The 15,978-nt window shown below is 38.8% G+C and overlaps 1 protein-coding gene across 5 annotated transcripts in view; it reads left to right on the forward strand.

Annotated features, from left to right (window-relative positions):
• Tafa2 (TAFA chemokine like family member 2) overlaps window positions 1-15,978 on the forward strand; it is a 463,344-nt gene that overhangs the window by 421,653 nt on the left and 25,713 nt on the right. For all 5 annotated transcript variants that reach the window (XR_003837826.1, XM_029482930.1, XM_021174838.2 and 2 more), the window contains 2 exons: window positions 3,834-3,986; window positions 5,183-5,307. Coding sequence is in view for 4 of the 5 variants with exons in the window: in XM_029482930.1 (XP_029338790.1) it covers window positions 3,834-3,986; window positions 5,183-5,307 (278 nt within the window). In the remaining variant the exon portion in view is untranslated. The remainder of the gene's footprint in view (window positions 1-3,833; window positions 3,987-5,182; window positions 5,308-15,978) is intronic.

Raw genomic sequence — 15,978 nt, forward strand, 5'->3', positions numbered from 1 at the left:
CTCCTCCTCCTCCTCCTCCTCCTCCTCCTCCTCCTCCTTCTCCAACAAACGCACAGATGGCCCTCATAAACCTTCTAACTTTTTATGTGATACTAACTTCTCCTTTACCATCAACTTCTGGCTCTGCTTCTCCCCATGCAAAGCATCAGTTCCTAGCTGCCTCGGCCCCTCTAGCTATTGAAAGCATTTACATACAAAAGTTCACCCTCCCTATATTGCCACACTCCTCCCAAGACGGTGATACACTTTTACTTCTCTCTTCTTTCCCAAAGAAAAGACTCCTCTTGTGTGAAGTGAAAGATGTCAGAATTCCTTGGTGATAAAATGGTCCTGCCTTCCTGCAAGAGACATCTGAGGAGCTGTACAGTGTAGCCTGCTGCAGTACATATCTGTTTTCCTAAAACATTATCAAAATTCCAATGACCCAAATAATCTGTGGTCACACAGATCTTTTGCCCCACCAAATCTGTAAACTAGGGTACTTTTCATCCATCATGGTCTCTGCATGTAACCATGGATACATACTAAATCGCTGCCACACTCCCATTGCTATTTCTTCCTCCACAGATATCTGCTTTATGTGCTCCTTTTTCTTCAACAAACAACAAACAAACAAACAAACAAACAAAAACCAATAAACAACAACAGAAGTTATATCTCAAAACCAAGCAGTGCTCAGACCAACGCCATAGACATCCTCCTCCTACGTTTTACTCTAAGAGTTTTGCATGTGCAGGACCTGCATTTAAGCCTTGGGTTTGTTTTGTGTTTTTTTTCCTATGTAGTGTAAAGAAAGGGTGTGATTTTAGTTTCTAGATGCTCAGGTGTCACAATACCAGTTATTGAAAGTACTCCCTTTTCCCTTCATGAATTCTTGATGTCTTTGTTGAAGATTTATTCTCTTTGCTTGGGATTGCCTTAGTGATTGCTGGTCTATTACTTTCTAAATGGACAATTACTTCCTTTCACTTAATTGGATCTTCAGCAGGTCTGACGGCACTGATCAATCCCTCCTTTCAGGTACATTTTATTCTTTGCCCTTCAGTGCTTCTGTTCTATGTGCATTTCCTTTGTCGCGCCAGCTACTCTAGCTCTGCTGCCTTCTACATCTTCTATCCATGTCTACTGTTCATTTCTTCCCCCTTCTAATCTGTGTGTCATTTTCCTACAGTAGCCCACTGAGTTTCAGCTTTCCATTCAACCTGTAGACTTAGAACTCTCAGGTTCATGCTTATGGCCCAACTCCTTCCTCCAAACTCCACTTCATAAATAATTCTCTCATTTATAACTGTAACCAAGATTGCTCTCTAAGCCTCACACTTACCAGGCCCAAAACAAATATGTTCCTCTATCTACATCCCTCTCCTGCCAACCATGTCCCTTTCCAGGCCTTCTCTATTAGACTCATCAACTATTTCCTTATTTTTGTTTTTCAAGACAGGTTTTCTGTTTGTAGCCCTGGCTGTTCTGGAGCGCATTCCATAGACCAGGCTGGCCTTGAATCTGAAGATACGCCTGACTCTGCCTCCTGAGTGCTGGGATTAAAGCCCTGCCCCATCACAGCCCTGCAAACCACCAGCTTCTAATTGCTCAGTTCATGATTAAGTTCTCCATTGGTACATCCCTCACCTGCTGGTTCTCCTCTCAGTAGCAGTCAGCCATCTACTCTTGGCTCTTTAGCTCTTAGCTGTTAGTCTCCTGGAGCCACATGGTCACAGATTTCTACTCCCTTTCATCTTTCTCACGTCAGTCACCACAGAGCTGCCTGAGCAAGAGGAGGCCTATCCTATCCAAAGACTTTCCCTTCTAAAGAAAGAAATAGCTCATCTCTTCTTAGCCATCACATGAGTGCTCCATTTCTGAATCATTCCCCTCAACCTCTCCCTTGTTCACTCTTGGCCTCCCAGGCACCTCAACCACATTGTCAGCACAGCAGAACATGCCCCAGTTTCTGAAACAGGCCATTGCCTTTCTTTTCTTTGTTTGCTTTCCTTATCTAGATCTTCATAACGATGCTGCCTTCTTAGAATCCAGCCCGCATTCAAGGCACATCCACAGTAGAGAATGCCCTGAAATGTTCAAATATAGATGAGAGCTCTTTCCCTGCTCAATGACTCTCAATCTCTCCACTGGATTTTCTTCAAATATTTACTTCCTGTATAATTTACTTGGGAGTTTATTATCTGTCTTCTCCCCAGCAATATAAGCTTTCTGAGGACAGGAAAAGACGTTGTCCTGTTGTTTTCATTATGTATCCAATACTCAGAGAATTTGTGATACGTGGTCGTCACTCATTTTAACTGTCACCAAGTATAGTACAGCAGGCACTATAACTTGTATATTATAGCAGAAAACATAGTGGGTTTGGGGGAGGTAAGAGCAAGTGATTCATGCTTAACTAAGAGAATACTTTAAAGAGCAGAAGAGAGTAGGTTCAAAAGTCTGTGTCTTGTTTATCTTAGTTTCTGTTTAAATACATGCAGTTGAATCAAACATAGAAAACATCTCCCAGTGGTATCTATAGTAACACAAATATCTGTGGTGTTGGAGATTGCGCCTGCTTCTTGACTGTTCTGACAAGTGACTGTCAAAGGTGTATATCACCTCAGTTTCTTGATCTCACATAGAGGGAGAAGAAATTACGCCTATAGGATTTTTTTTCCTTCAGAAAAGCTTAAGCAAGCTACCTTACCCGAGTTACTGCCAACTCCATTGTTCATTTCTAGCAGACAAGTTAATATAAATGAACGATGTGCTGATCTTATTTATGGGAAGAGGAAGTTCAAAGTGTTTACAACATTAGACTATGTCAGATTTCCTACTTACCTATTTAAACTTCTATTTCAATGTTACATTAACATTTTCTGAAAGCGTGCTTTTTCAGTAGATACATGCTTAATTTTTAAAGCTGTCTTTTGTCTTAGGAGATGAAACTTGGTGATTTACTGTTCCACAGACAGGACCATATGCTGAAGAGGAGATGTGGGGAGAAAGCAGTCCTGATGTAGACAAACTAGAGTCCTTTCAAAGCATGTCATGAGATTCAGAGTTTTCAATCATCCTCAAAGCTCTGTCGGTCATCTTACTTGGAGGTTAGAAAAATGGTTATGGGAGCCTGGCAGCTTATGAGACTGGCTTTCCAAGTGGCTGGCTTCCAGATATAATCCATCCACGTTCTGCCTGCGGTTACTGCCATTTGGTAACAGTTGTCTCCTCAGGCGAAATGGAAAGAGGGGTGATTGTGGACCCTGACATTGGCTGGAACACGTAGGAAAGCACTGACACTTTGACTTCTCCAATTAGTTTATTTCCAGGGAAACAGCGCTAAAAATTCTGAGAATGCAGGGTTCACACAATGTTACTGCTTCCCAAGAGGGTGTCCCCTGCCAAGGCCTCACCCTGTCCCCTGAAAAGGGTCACAATTGTTATATCGTACTTCGGGAGTGTGCAATTGGCTTTAACAAGCCTGCTGCAGGGTGCCACATCCAGGGGTTTATGTTCTTTTGATTAATGCATTGAATAGAAAGATGTGAAATACACAAACAAATATGTTTTTATGGCAAGACAGATTGCCTCTGTATCTGAGACTATATAACAGCTCTTTCTAATCTAGTCACCAATTGTCTCTGCTTCGCCAAGCATTTACTGATGGAAATGGTCTCTGCACGTTTAGAAAAGAAATCAAACCTGCCTTATGGAGTCGACATCTTTGTATTTCCGGTTCCATGCATGGCAGATCCATTATAAAGCTATAGTTGATGTGTTTTTAATTAAAACCAGGAAGTGTCCAAAGCCTCTCAACGTTGTTCCATCTCTTGTTTCTGTCTGCACAGCTCACCATGTTAGAACTGGGACTTGCGAGGTTGTGGCGCTGCACAGATGCTGTAATAAGAACAAGATAGAAGAACGGTCCCAAACGGTCAAGTGCTCCTGCTTCCCTGGGCAGGTGGCAGGCACTACCCGAGCTGCTCCGTCTTGTGTGGATGGTGCGACCTTTTCCATTGCTCTTTGTAATAGCATGGTTGGAATCGGAACCCCACTATAATGCTGTCTACTACCATTACTCCAAGGGGGATAACACTGTAAATCATGTGGCAGAAAGGAAGTTATTTGGGAGCATTTTTTTGGGGGGTGGGGAATGTGAATAGCTCTAGCAAGAGTGAATCACAGCTCGCGTAGTTCTGTTTCAAAAGCATTATAACGAGGTTTCAGTCAGTTGATGTGCTTTTGATATTGTTGCCATGAAATGTAGATTTACTGGTAGATAGGAGATTCAAAAATTACCTGGGAAAAGCAAGATGACTAAGAATGGTGGAGTAATATATGTTCAAAAGCTATGAACAGAGTTTAAGAAAAAGAGAGAGAGAGAAAAAAAAGGAAACTCAACACCGTGTACACGAATGATTGGCAGAAGATAAAATTCACATTAGATAATTCAATGGAGATGAATATAAATATTAGTTTCTTTGTTTGATTTTTCACATTATTATAGTAGATAATAAATCTTTGTATGAGGCTATTAATTGCTGTATGGTAAACAGTAATTTGTTATGTGGCCTATTCCTTGTGAAGAAATTACTGTTTACAATAAAAAAAGAAAAAAAATCATATTAAGTCTACTAACACTCTCCTGATTTTTAGCTTGCTCATGGGGAGAATTTCATTGACTTTAAAATATTGATTCATCCAGGCATGGGTATACTTTATTATGTATTTATATAAATCAGTGCAAGGTCTCTCAATATATCAGTCAGATGAAGTTTCTGTTTTCGCTTGAAACATTCTTCAACATTGTGAGTATAGTTATTACTTTCTGTTGAAAAATCTAGAAATTTATTAATATTTATGTATAATATAATCCCAATATATCCCATGTTAGTTGTTCTCATTGTGGTAAAATAGTCTGGTGTGGTGGCACATGCCTTTTTATCCTAGAACTTGAGAGACAGAGGGAAGGGGAATCACTGTAAATTTGAGGCCAGCCTGGTCTACAGAGTGAGTTCTAGGATAGCCAGGGCTACATAGAGAAGCCTTATCTTGAAATAGGGTACCATATATATCTCGAAAAACATATACATATGAGAAAATTCTTGAAAATACAATGTATATTAGTTAGATCAGTGATTTTGTCCTGTGAGTCCTAAATAGAGATATTGAATTTAATTTTTCTCTCTCCTCATAGCATCCATAGTGGAACAAAAGTGGTGGTGTCATATGCAGCCATGTCTGGAGGGAGAGGAATGTAAAGTCCTTCCAGATCGCAAAGGATGGAGCTGTTCCTCTGGAAACAAAGTAAAAACAACTAGGGTAAGTGGACAGCCAGGGTGGGAGGGAAAAAGCTGAATTAGTGGGGAACAGGATATGTGCTGTGGTAACTTAAGTGACATTTGCAGAACGAGAGCATAGTTTTTATATAATGTGAAATTCCTATTTATTCATTTCATTCATAGCATATTTTTTATTTCAGAATTTCATCTTCCACCCACACCATCCACCTCCATGTTTTCCAATTAATGAAATAATTCTCTTCATAAGATACTGCCAGGGGCATGAACACCACCCCATATCCCCATGATCCATTCTAAATGGCAGACAACTGGCCCTAATCCCTGTTGTTTAGCTGAGTAGCTATGGCAATACGCCCTGATAAAGACGGATTAGTTTATACATGGCTTCCTATCTATAACGTGGGTTCCTTCTGTTTTGTGAAAGCAATTATTTTGACCTTCCTGGGATTTGGATCATTACATAGTTCTCTGAGGGTTAAAGATTACGGGTTACAGGTTATGGGTTAAAGGTTAAGGGCTGTAATCATTTTCCATTAGAGTAATGTAAAGGCAGCTCACAACCTCAGGATCACAAATGATGCTCAGGACAGGGATGCATTTCTGTTCTCAAGAAAGGAAAAGCCATTTTAGTTTTAATTTCCCCATTGACTACATCAACTGTCTGGACTAGAAGAATTTTAATTCCTTTTAAAATATGAATATATAAATTTAAATACAATTATTTAAATGCAATTATTTAAATTCTTATATACTTATAAGTAGATTGGATATCTGAATGATAAAACAAAATAATTATATAAGGATGTTTTATAAAGAGTGACACCAAATTAGATAATGATATTTTTTTGACATGAAAAAAATTTTTTAATTTTCTGCATATCTTCAAGTGATTAATTTTATTGATATCATCCCAACACATTCTAGTCTGTCAAGTAATATAATCAATGCCTTGACAGTAGACACAAATGTGACCATGTTTTGAATAACAGAGATAAAACCATACTTTGTTGTTTTGCCAAGTATTCTTGAGTCTAATTTGTTGGTTGAATTTTGCAAATATTTCCAAAAATATACCAAGTAAGAACATGATTATTTAATTAGAATAATTATATTATTCAATGTCGTTACAAATTTTCTACTTTATTATGATTTAAAAAAACATTGTTCTGATATAAAATTTTCTTGTATTTATTAACATGAAATTATTTTTTCTCATACTATCTCTATTAAAAAGAAAATTTATGAGAATTTACTAAAGATTTGAGATTCTGAAACACATTGACAAAATAAATAAGTAAAAAAGGTAAGCTCTCTCTAGCCATTCCGTGTTTTCATTACTTCAGTGGACAAGGGGAAGCTGACATTTATGGGACCCATAAACATATGCTGCCTACTGAACAAGGTGCTTTAAATACATTATCTAATTTACTCCGCTTAATAGCCCCATAAAGATGATATTTTAATCTCCATTTTACCAATGAGTAAACCAATACTTTTGCAAAGTTAAGTGACTTGACAAGGTCATGACAATAATTAATCGAGGGACTATGAATCAGCCACACAGCTCAGTTCTCAAAATTGATCCCTTAATCTGTACCTCTAACTTAATGTTAACATGCGATTTAATATTTGTCAGTGATAATGATAAAATGTTCCTATAGTTCTTTTCTAAGAGGTAGACCTTTGAGAATATATTTAACTTTCTGGATCATTGGAATGAAAAGGTCAAAACAATGCTATTGGAATTCTCAAAGATTATTTTCCAATGGTGCCCTCTCCTTCCCAGTTGGCCATGTTCTAAATAATCCAAAATTAAAGCTGAGCTTCACCTTCACAAAATTTACCGCAATGGATAGAAATAAGATGTGTAAAAGAATGAGTAGCCCTGGGCAGGAAAAGCACATCGAGGCTCTGTGGCTTGTAACACTATCAGATATTCTGTCATTTTTTTCCTCACTAAGAGCAGCTGATAATGGAAGACCTTATAAAACATGTTGTCACCCATCCTTGGCCTGGGATAAAAAACTGTGGCCAGGCAGGAAGTTCTTCCAATGTGAGTTCCCTGGTAGATTTCTTTGTGTCTAGAGTTGATAGTGACAATTGTGGCTGGACAAAGGAGCAAAAAATGAGAAACTCTCAAGTGTTCACAGTCCTGGAGCTGGACTTAATCTTTTCTTTTCCAATTTTATCCGTTTTTAGTCTCTCTTTCTCCCTCCCTCTTCACCCTCTCTTCCTCTTCCATATCTCCTTCTCTCTCCTTTATCTTTCTGCCAGGCATATTCCCAAATTGCTTCCCCAGCTGTCAGAAAATTGTCTGTATTCCCCTTTCCACAACTCAACTGCCACCCATACTGTTTTGCCTCCTCTGTGCTTCACCTGTTATGATGGCTCTGCTGCCTCTATTGTTACCAGTTCAGCCTTCACTTCTGAAAGCAGACAAGAAAAGACTACTCAAGGAAAGCCTCCTTATATTCAGTTTGATATTATACTAGGGCAACAGGCTCATGGCATTGTTTCTCAGCCAATTTAACAAGTGAGCCTGCAAAGTAAGCTTATATAGCCCCCAAATGGTGTTTGAATCAACCATAGTCATTGATGCTTATGTTTTGGACCAATTATAGCCTGTCTCTTGAATATAAGTCATACTGATCCCTCTGACAGGTCAATGGGGAAGTCCTCCTCTAACTTAGTTAGTTGTAGGGTCATTTAGAGTTCCTTGAAACTCATGATAACACAAAGTCTGATAGAGATTGCTTCAAACCACAGTGACTATGTCTCTAGGGCCATAGAAATGATCTGTGGTTGTCAAGTAGCTTTCTTACATTACCTGAGGGTTAGTCTAACAGCTGGTAACAACAGTGGAAGGCAGGAAGTATGAGTGGGTATAGGCCAACAGTTCTGTTGCTCAGGGCCGCAAAAATGAGCCCAACAGCTGCAAATTAGGGACTTAGATTGCTATGTGCCTCCAGCATTTCTGCTGACTGGAAAATGGACATCAGAAGCCAGTCTTACAGTTAAAACTGAGTGAATTTACTGTTAAAATTAGTAGTGACTTTAACAATGTTTATCAGTGTTTAACATCTGCCCAGCAGCCAAGGGAGAGGTGAGTTTTCATCGTCCATTTCAGATTACTACAGTTGTATTTAATCCAGTGCATGGATTAAATTGCTTCTAAGATTTCTAGTGATTCTAAGGCTAGAAATTTCATTTTAGAAATGAAAGAAGGCAGTAATGGAGAAGATAAAAAAATGACTTGAAAGAAGGAACTTTCTGAATTACCAAAGTAAATTACCTCCTTTTGTTTTATAAGAAGCATTTTTATCCTAAATCGTTTTAAGATATATATTTTAATTTTTCTTGTCCTTTGATAATTTTAAATTCTCTTTGTATGTATGCATTCATGTCTTCATGTTGATCACAGAACATGAGTATAGATGCCCCGGAAGGCTAGAAGAGGATATCAGGTGTGGAGCTGGAGTCATGGGGCTAGAGCTACCCAAATTGGGCTCTGGAAACTGAACTCCTGTTCTTTGTAAGAGCAGTAGATGCCCTTTACTCCTGAGCCATCTCTCTGACTTTTGTTTCCTGGTCTTCATGGCTTTAATATCCTGTATTTTCATAAGGCTAATTTTGGGTATGTGGATAAAATGAGCATAGAGAAATACAGCAGGTATTTAATTAAAAAAAACTTGTAAAACATGAATATACTTAGATATTCTCAATGAACTAAATGCTATGACAGTATACTTGGATGATCAAAATTGCACAAATATGAATGTGTAGTTGAATGTTGCTATAGTGCCATAAAAAGTCAAAGACTCCAATGTCATAAACTCTGGGTTTTCCACTGAAATAGTTTTTTAAAAGGGAAGGCAAGAAGAAATGTCCTTTAAATAGGTTGGAGCACAACAGTATGGCACAGAGAGAATGCTGGACAGAGGAGGTGATTTCTACAAAACATAAGCAGATATAATTCTTATGTTAGTAGGAAGCCTAAGTACTTATTGTATTCATTGCTTTTGTCTTGGGATTTTACTGCTGTGAACAGACACCACAACCAAGGCAAGGCTAATAAAGGACAACATTTTTTTTTTTTTGAGACAGGGTTTCTCTGTGTAGCCCTGGCTGTCCTGGAACTCACTTTGTAGGACCAGGCTGGCCTTGAACTAATAGGGGCTGGGTTATGGGTTCAGAAGTTGAGTCCATTATCATCAAGGCAGGAACATGGCAGCATTCAGGCAGGCATGGTGCAGGAGGAGCTGAGAGTTCTACATCTTCATCTGAAGACTGCTAGGTAAAGACTGACTCCCATGTTGTTAGGAGGGGGGTCTTAAAGCCCACACCCACACTGCTACATTTACTGCAAGGCCACACCTCCTAATAGTGCTACTTCCTGAGCCAAGCATATTCAAACCATCACAGCTATCACTGTCCACTTACTTAACCAATCTTGAATAAGACAGTTAGGGTTGCCTGAGCCTGATGAAACCATTATTCCTAATGTGGCAGGTCCTTGACATAAAAGGATGCCCAAAAGAGTGGCTAGAAAAGGTTACAAAGTAGCTTGGGAGCTGCTCTCAGCCCAGAGTTATTTGTGTTTCTTGAGGTAATATATGATGGTCATATGGGATTTTTACCACAAACACAATGGCAGGAGATATGATTAAAATTTTCAGTAATGTATATCCTCCCTTATAATTGCCCATATCCAATCTGGAATGCTCAGGTAATTCTCACAGTGAAAGGAAAGCAATTAGCCAAAACCAGCAATGATGCATGCAAGGCCTCAGCAGGGGGAGATGGTATCTTCCAGAACTTACTAGAAATCGGGGCTGGGTGAGTTCATTTGAATAATGTGTAACCTCATTGCCCTTCGTACAAATGTGAATTATACCCTGCCTCTGCCTCCATACTCCATTCAGAGAGTTTGGCTGCTGTTCTCACTCTGACCTATTTTTCTTTCCCAGAAAGGAAGGGAAACAGGCAGGTAGCCTTTTAGGCAACAGCGCATTTTTGTTCTCAGTCCCATTTAGTCTGAAGAGCATAGAAGACACAACATCTGTTTCCAAACTCCCCCGCTCCATGCTGAAGGAGAAAAATTTAGGAGTGTCCATGGCACACAAAACTGTCTCCTTTATTACCTTTTAGGTCTAAGTTAAAAAGAAAGGAAAAATCATACGAGCCCTTTTATTCTTTTATTTTTAAACTCACTTTCAAAGATAAATAGTGAGGGATTTTTTTTTTTGGAGTCATTAATAAAAGAATAGTCTCTCCCGTGTATGAGAGCACATAATTATATGCTAATTATACAACACAAAATAGCAGGGGAAGGTGCTGCAGAGCTTGTGAGATATGAGAAAATATCGTTAACACTGTTGGGATCATCAGTAAAAAAACAGACTCGGCTTCATTTCTTTTAATGTTTTGATATTATTTCTCTGTGGCAGATCTGGGGAACTCAAGGCAGCTTTAGAATTTCCTTTTCTTTCTGTTGGTACGGACATCACACTTCAGAACAGAGGGGTCAATCGCTTGTAGGTCTGATTTCCTGAGGAAAACACGACAAAATGCTTACTTTAAAATTGGCTTTATATTGTCATTAGCTATATTATCTTTGGGAATTATTTATCCAAGGTACTCCTACTTTTCCTGTGTGTAAAATGGATTCTTAGGGCACAATTCTTAGCTGATTGGAATGCTTGTATCCTTATTCATATACTCAACCTTTCTTAATTGGATAGGAATTATGTAATTTGTAATATACCATGAAACAAAATAGATTTTTTTTAAAAAGGTGATACAGTGAAAGTGAACAGATGATAAGGATTCCTGAGCACCTATATGGTAACAGTACTCATAACTTAAACATAAAAGCAAGTATACCATTGGCATAGCAGTTACTGTGTTCTGACTCCAACCATATTCAACACAGTCAACTACACTGGACAATATGGATAACACAGGGATATATAGGATATTCTTTTCCTCCATGAAGCATATGCACTTGAGATAGGGAAATGAAGACTGTTGGTAGCCTCATGAGTTCCTTCATCTCTATGCAGCATCTTGCAAGGGACATCAGAATCAATGGCAAATGGTGTCCAGACTAATGCTGTTGAAATAATGGACTAGCAATGCCCTTGCTTTAGCTCTGTGATCTACAAACACACAAAGATGTCAGACTAGGTTCAGCTTCAAGGTCTGTAGCTGTATACACCAAGAACATTCCTCACTTCCTTCACAGCTAAATTAGTAAGACATTAATAAGTGGATCACGTCGGAAGGCAGATAAGACTAGTTTTTAGAAGGGAGGAAGGAAATAGCTTCTTGTGAATTTTGCTGATTGAAGACTCACATTGCCTCCTCCACACAAAGCTGGATTTTATATCAAGGCTGAGTGTTGTAGGTCTAAACAGGACAATCGTGCTGCTCCAGACTCAATGCAAAGGGAGGGCATAGCGTGGGGGTTAACGTTTACTTCATTACCTTAAGGCGGCAAAGTTCATATACCTCCCTCCATGCCTTGCCTGATGTTCACTTTGCCTGGCAAATGTAAGTACATTTATAGTGGGGTAGTTATTTCTTGATTTGCTTGCTCTTATCCAGCATATCCCTGTCCATCTGTCTTCATCCTACAACCAGTCGGGGCTTCAATTGCATTCTATTCCACAATACAAAGCCAAATGACCTTTAGGGTTGTGGCTTATAAATTATATTGCAGCACCTACAGTAAGAAATATATCTTTTTTTGTGACCCATTATACACCACACACACACACACACACACACACACACACACACACCTGTATGTGCCACACTGCAGTTGAAGTTATACTCTGATATTTTGATGTCTTTCTTTCATACCTTTTAAGCTTCCTCCTCCTTTTTCCTCCCCACTTCTTTCTTTCCTCTTTCCCTTCCTTCCTTCCAGTCTCAGCCCCATGGGTTGATTTTACCACTTGCTGATTAGTTTCATTCTGCATCTCAGGAGATGCCACCTCGATATGTGATTGCTTCCCATGGCCTGCTCCATTGAACTTGTGGAGATACAAACTCCTTAACCAAGTTTTCAAATCAACTCAGTTCTCATGTTTTAATATCAGTTTTCAATATAGGTTTGGGTAAACATTTTATTTACTTTTGAGTTATAGATCTCAGGGAGAGGAAATCATATGGTATATAAATATTAATTCAAAAATGTCTTATTGTTTACTGTTCTAAGGTGCTGTTCTAAGTTCCAGGTAAAGATACCAAAGAAATAAAAATCATAGAAATAATAAATTCTGCTCTCAGTGCCAATACTAGGTTACATTTGTTTTCTGATGCTGCCATAGTAATTTAAAGGAAGTTGAAGTGACTTAGTACAATGTCCATTAGTCACTACAGGTCATACATCTAGCACAGGAACCACAACAGTATCAGTTGTTTGGGTTTTGTGAAGTAGAATCAAAACGTGGGTGTCACACTTTTACAACAGGGCTGTGGTTCCTTATGGTGAGCCTAGGGAAACTCCACTTCTAAGATCATTCACATTAGCATCTTCTGGTTCTCAGGGACGATAGAACTGGTAGAGCTAGGCATCCCAGAGCCTCTGCCACCTCTATTAGGATGATGGTCTTTTCCAATCTCATTGTCTCCCAGTCTGAGAGTCTAGTGGCATAGCCAAGCCTTCTAAGGTCTGTACCTCTCAGGAACCGTCCCTAGTCTCAGTATTCTTCTGGTTTCCTCCTTTGCTGTGTCTCCAACTAAGTTTTCTGCCTGTTGTCAAGTGCATTTAAGGAATGAGAAAGTTACAACCTGAGGGAATTCCCTGAGGGTCAGCTAATCAGCAAGCACAGTTATATCTGCCAAGCACTTTCACCACAGGACTTAAATTACTGCTTCTTTGAGGAAACAGAGGATAATAAAGATAACACATGTGGGTGACTAAGATAGATCAGATCCTACCTATTATATGGGATGCAACAGAAATTAAAAATTAGTAAAATACAAAGCACATTAGATGATGTGTTATGTCATAGTGGAGGAAAAGAATGGTGTCTTAGTTAGGGTTTTACTGCTGAGAACAGACACCATGACCAAGGCAACTCTTATGAGGATGACATTTAATTGGGTCTGGCTTACAGGTTCAGAGGTTCAGTCCATTATCATCAAGGCGGGAACATGGCAGCATCCTAGCAGGCATGGTGCTGGAGAAACTGAGAGTTCCACCTCTTGCTCTGTGTTGTGGAAGACTCACATGACTATTTGGAGAATAAACTTTTCAAGCAAATGAAAGAACAAGTTAAGGTCCCTGAGATGGTAGCTTTCCTGGGAAAACTACATCCAAGGGATAGCAATGATGTCTGTATCTGCAATGGAGCAGGTGGTAGAATTTAAGGCCAGAAAACTTTCTTAGGCATGCCACATCTGATGTAATCTTTCGTAAGGAGCATGTAGAGAATGGGGGAGTTCTCATTAGATGACATGGGAAGAATTGGGGAAATATTTTTTAATCTGCTTTTCCTTAATGCTCAGTAACTCTAGGACATTTAACATAATGGAAACTCCGATACAACTCCTTGCATTTGATATTTCTTAAGAACAGATGAACATTCTTACATTATAATGAGGAAGGCAGACACTGAGTGAAATTCATGTCAGAGAAGCTAAAATCTCAAATGACAAGGCAATTAGAAGCAAAAACACTTAAGGAACCTGGTAATTGTGGTAATAACATTAGGTTTTTAATAAGGAGGTTCAGACAGAAATGGAATAACATGCGTACAATTTTCACATCAATTAGATACTGAGTTCAAGGCAGGTAGGAACCCAGCTAGGTGCCCAGGATGCAGCATTAGCCAAAGGTAACATTTTAAATCTGGTGTTTTAAATTAGGGAGCTGCTTACTTCATTAACGATAATTTAATAGGAGTAAGAGTGTCTGCCTTGGCATTTGTTTAGAGAGTTATTGGAAATTAATGCAGAAACTTCAAGTGATACATCACCAGTGCTGTGTTTCTCAAGCCTGGCCTACATTTTCACAATTAAAATGAACAGTGGACAGCAGATGAGCACTCTCAAGCTCCCAGAAGATGGAGATGACTCCACACTATTTGAGCCATGTGTATATTTGTAAATCTTACTCCAAAGCATGTGTTTATGACCTTAGAGTTAATTGTGAGTATTCATACACTATAATGCAACACGGATTGGGGGCCATAGAACATTCCTCAACTATGAAGACTATCTTAATAACCTATAGTATCCTTAATATCTTGTAAGATATTCCTCAACTATGAGGAATATCATTGGCTATGGAGTATATCCTGTGAATTATACAGAGAGGATCATAGTTCTGACCCTTACATTAGGGCCAAGGCCAAAGTTATTTCATGTTAATTAAAGACATTGTAGACTTAATATTTGTTGAAAGCTAAGTATACATGGGTAGCAAAACTTTATCTAGTTTTGCTTATGTGAAGTTCCCTAAGGAAGGAAGAATCGGACTTGAAGGAACTTAAGGAGTAGAAGGGTGAGAAAGGGAGTCAATTTCTTGACTAGTGTAGCCACGAGTTTGTGTCTATTATACCCCAATAAATAATCTCCATCCATACAGGCAGCCACCACTCATAACTCATCAAACAAACAAACAAACAAACCCAAGAAGATATCAAACCTGAAAGTAGGAAAAGTTGTTAGTGAAAGAAAGGTTTTGTGTGTGGGAGGATGGAGAAGAGGACACTGGAGCCATGTATGTGTCCTATATATATACATATATATGTGTGTGTGTGTGTATGTGTGTGTGTGTGTGTATGTGTGTGTGTTTGTGTGTGTATGGAATTAGGAAAGCATAGATTAATTAGAAAGTAAAGGATTAGATGGTGATGCTTGCGGAACCACACTTTTATTTCTATATTGGGTGACAAACTTCCTTCTTGCAAATATATGCTTTTATCCAGTCTCGATTCTATCAAAGCCCCTTCCCTCCTCACATCTTTTACATATTGTGCAGGCAGTTGAAAAGCCCCATAGAAATGAGTTCCTGTGCAGTTTTAATTCCTTACTTTGGTGGAAAGGTTAAGAAGACTCAGTGTATTTTTCCAATAAGCTCAGAGAGCTTTGGAAATGATGACCAGGTGGTGTATGAAGCACAGCTGTGTCCTAAATCCCTCACATCTCTTGGAAGGCAGACAATCAACAGCTTGTCAAATATTTCAGGAGCTGCATTACAACTCTCAACTGTAGAGTTGCTCTGAAGTGTACCCTGTAGGGAAGGAGGGACTGGGTTTTCTGTTAGAATGGTAACACCTCAGCCAGCCATACCCCAAAAATTCCAGATCCCAGTTTTAGTGGGTTACAAAAAGATTTATGTATTGGATTTGTGGATATTAACTCCTGAGAATAGAAACACAGAATAACATGTCTTAAATTATTGGAAGAAATAGCAAGGAAAAGAAAAAAAAATATTTGTGTGGTTATAAGAAATACAACTAAGACCTCAGCAAAACATACTCAATGTTAGCTCTCAATGAGTGGCCTGCCTTGGGAAATAAGAAGTTCCTCAGGTTTGAATGTGATCAATTTATAACTTAAATGTTATGCAAACATTCAGGGTTGACTAGATCAACAGTCATAGAGACAGGAAACAGCTTATGAAAAAGCTTGGAGGTGTAGATCAAGTCTTAGTCATGGGATTGAAACTCATTCT

This window comes from Mus caroli, chromosome 10, assembly GCF_900094665.2.
Source record: "Mus caroli chromosome 10, CAROLI_EIJ_v1.1, whole genome shotgun sequence".
Lineage (NCBI taxonomy): Eukaryota > Metazoa > Chordata > Mammalia > Rodentia > Muridae > Mus > Mus caroli.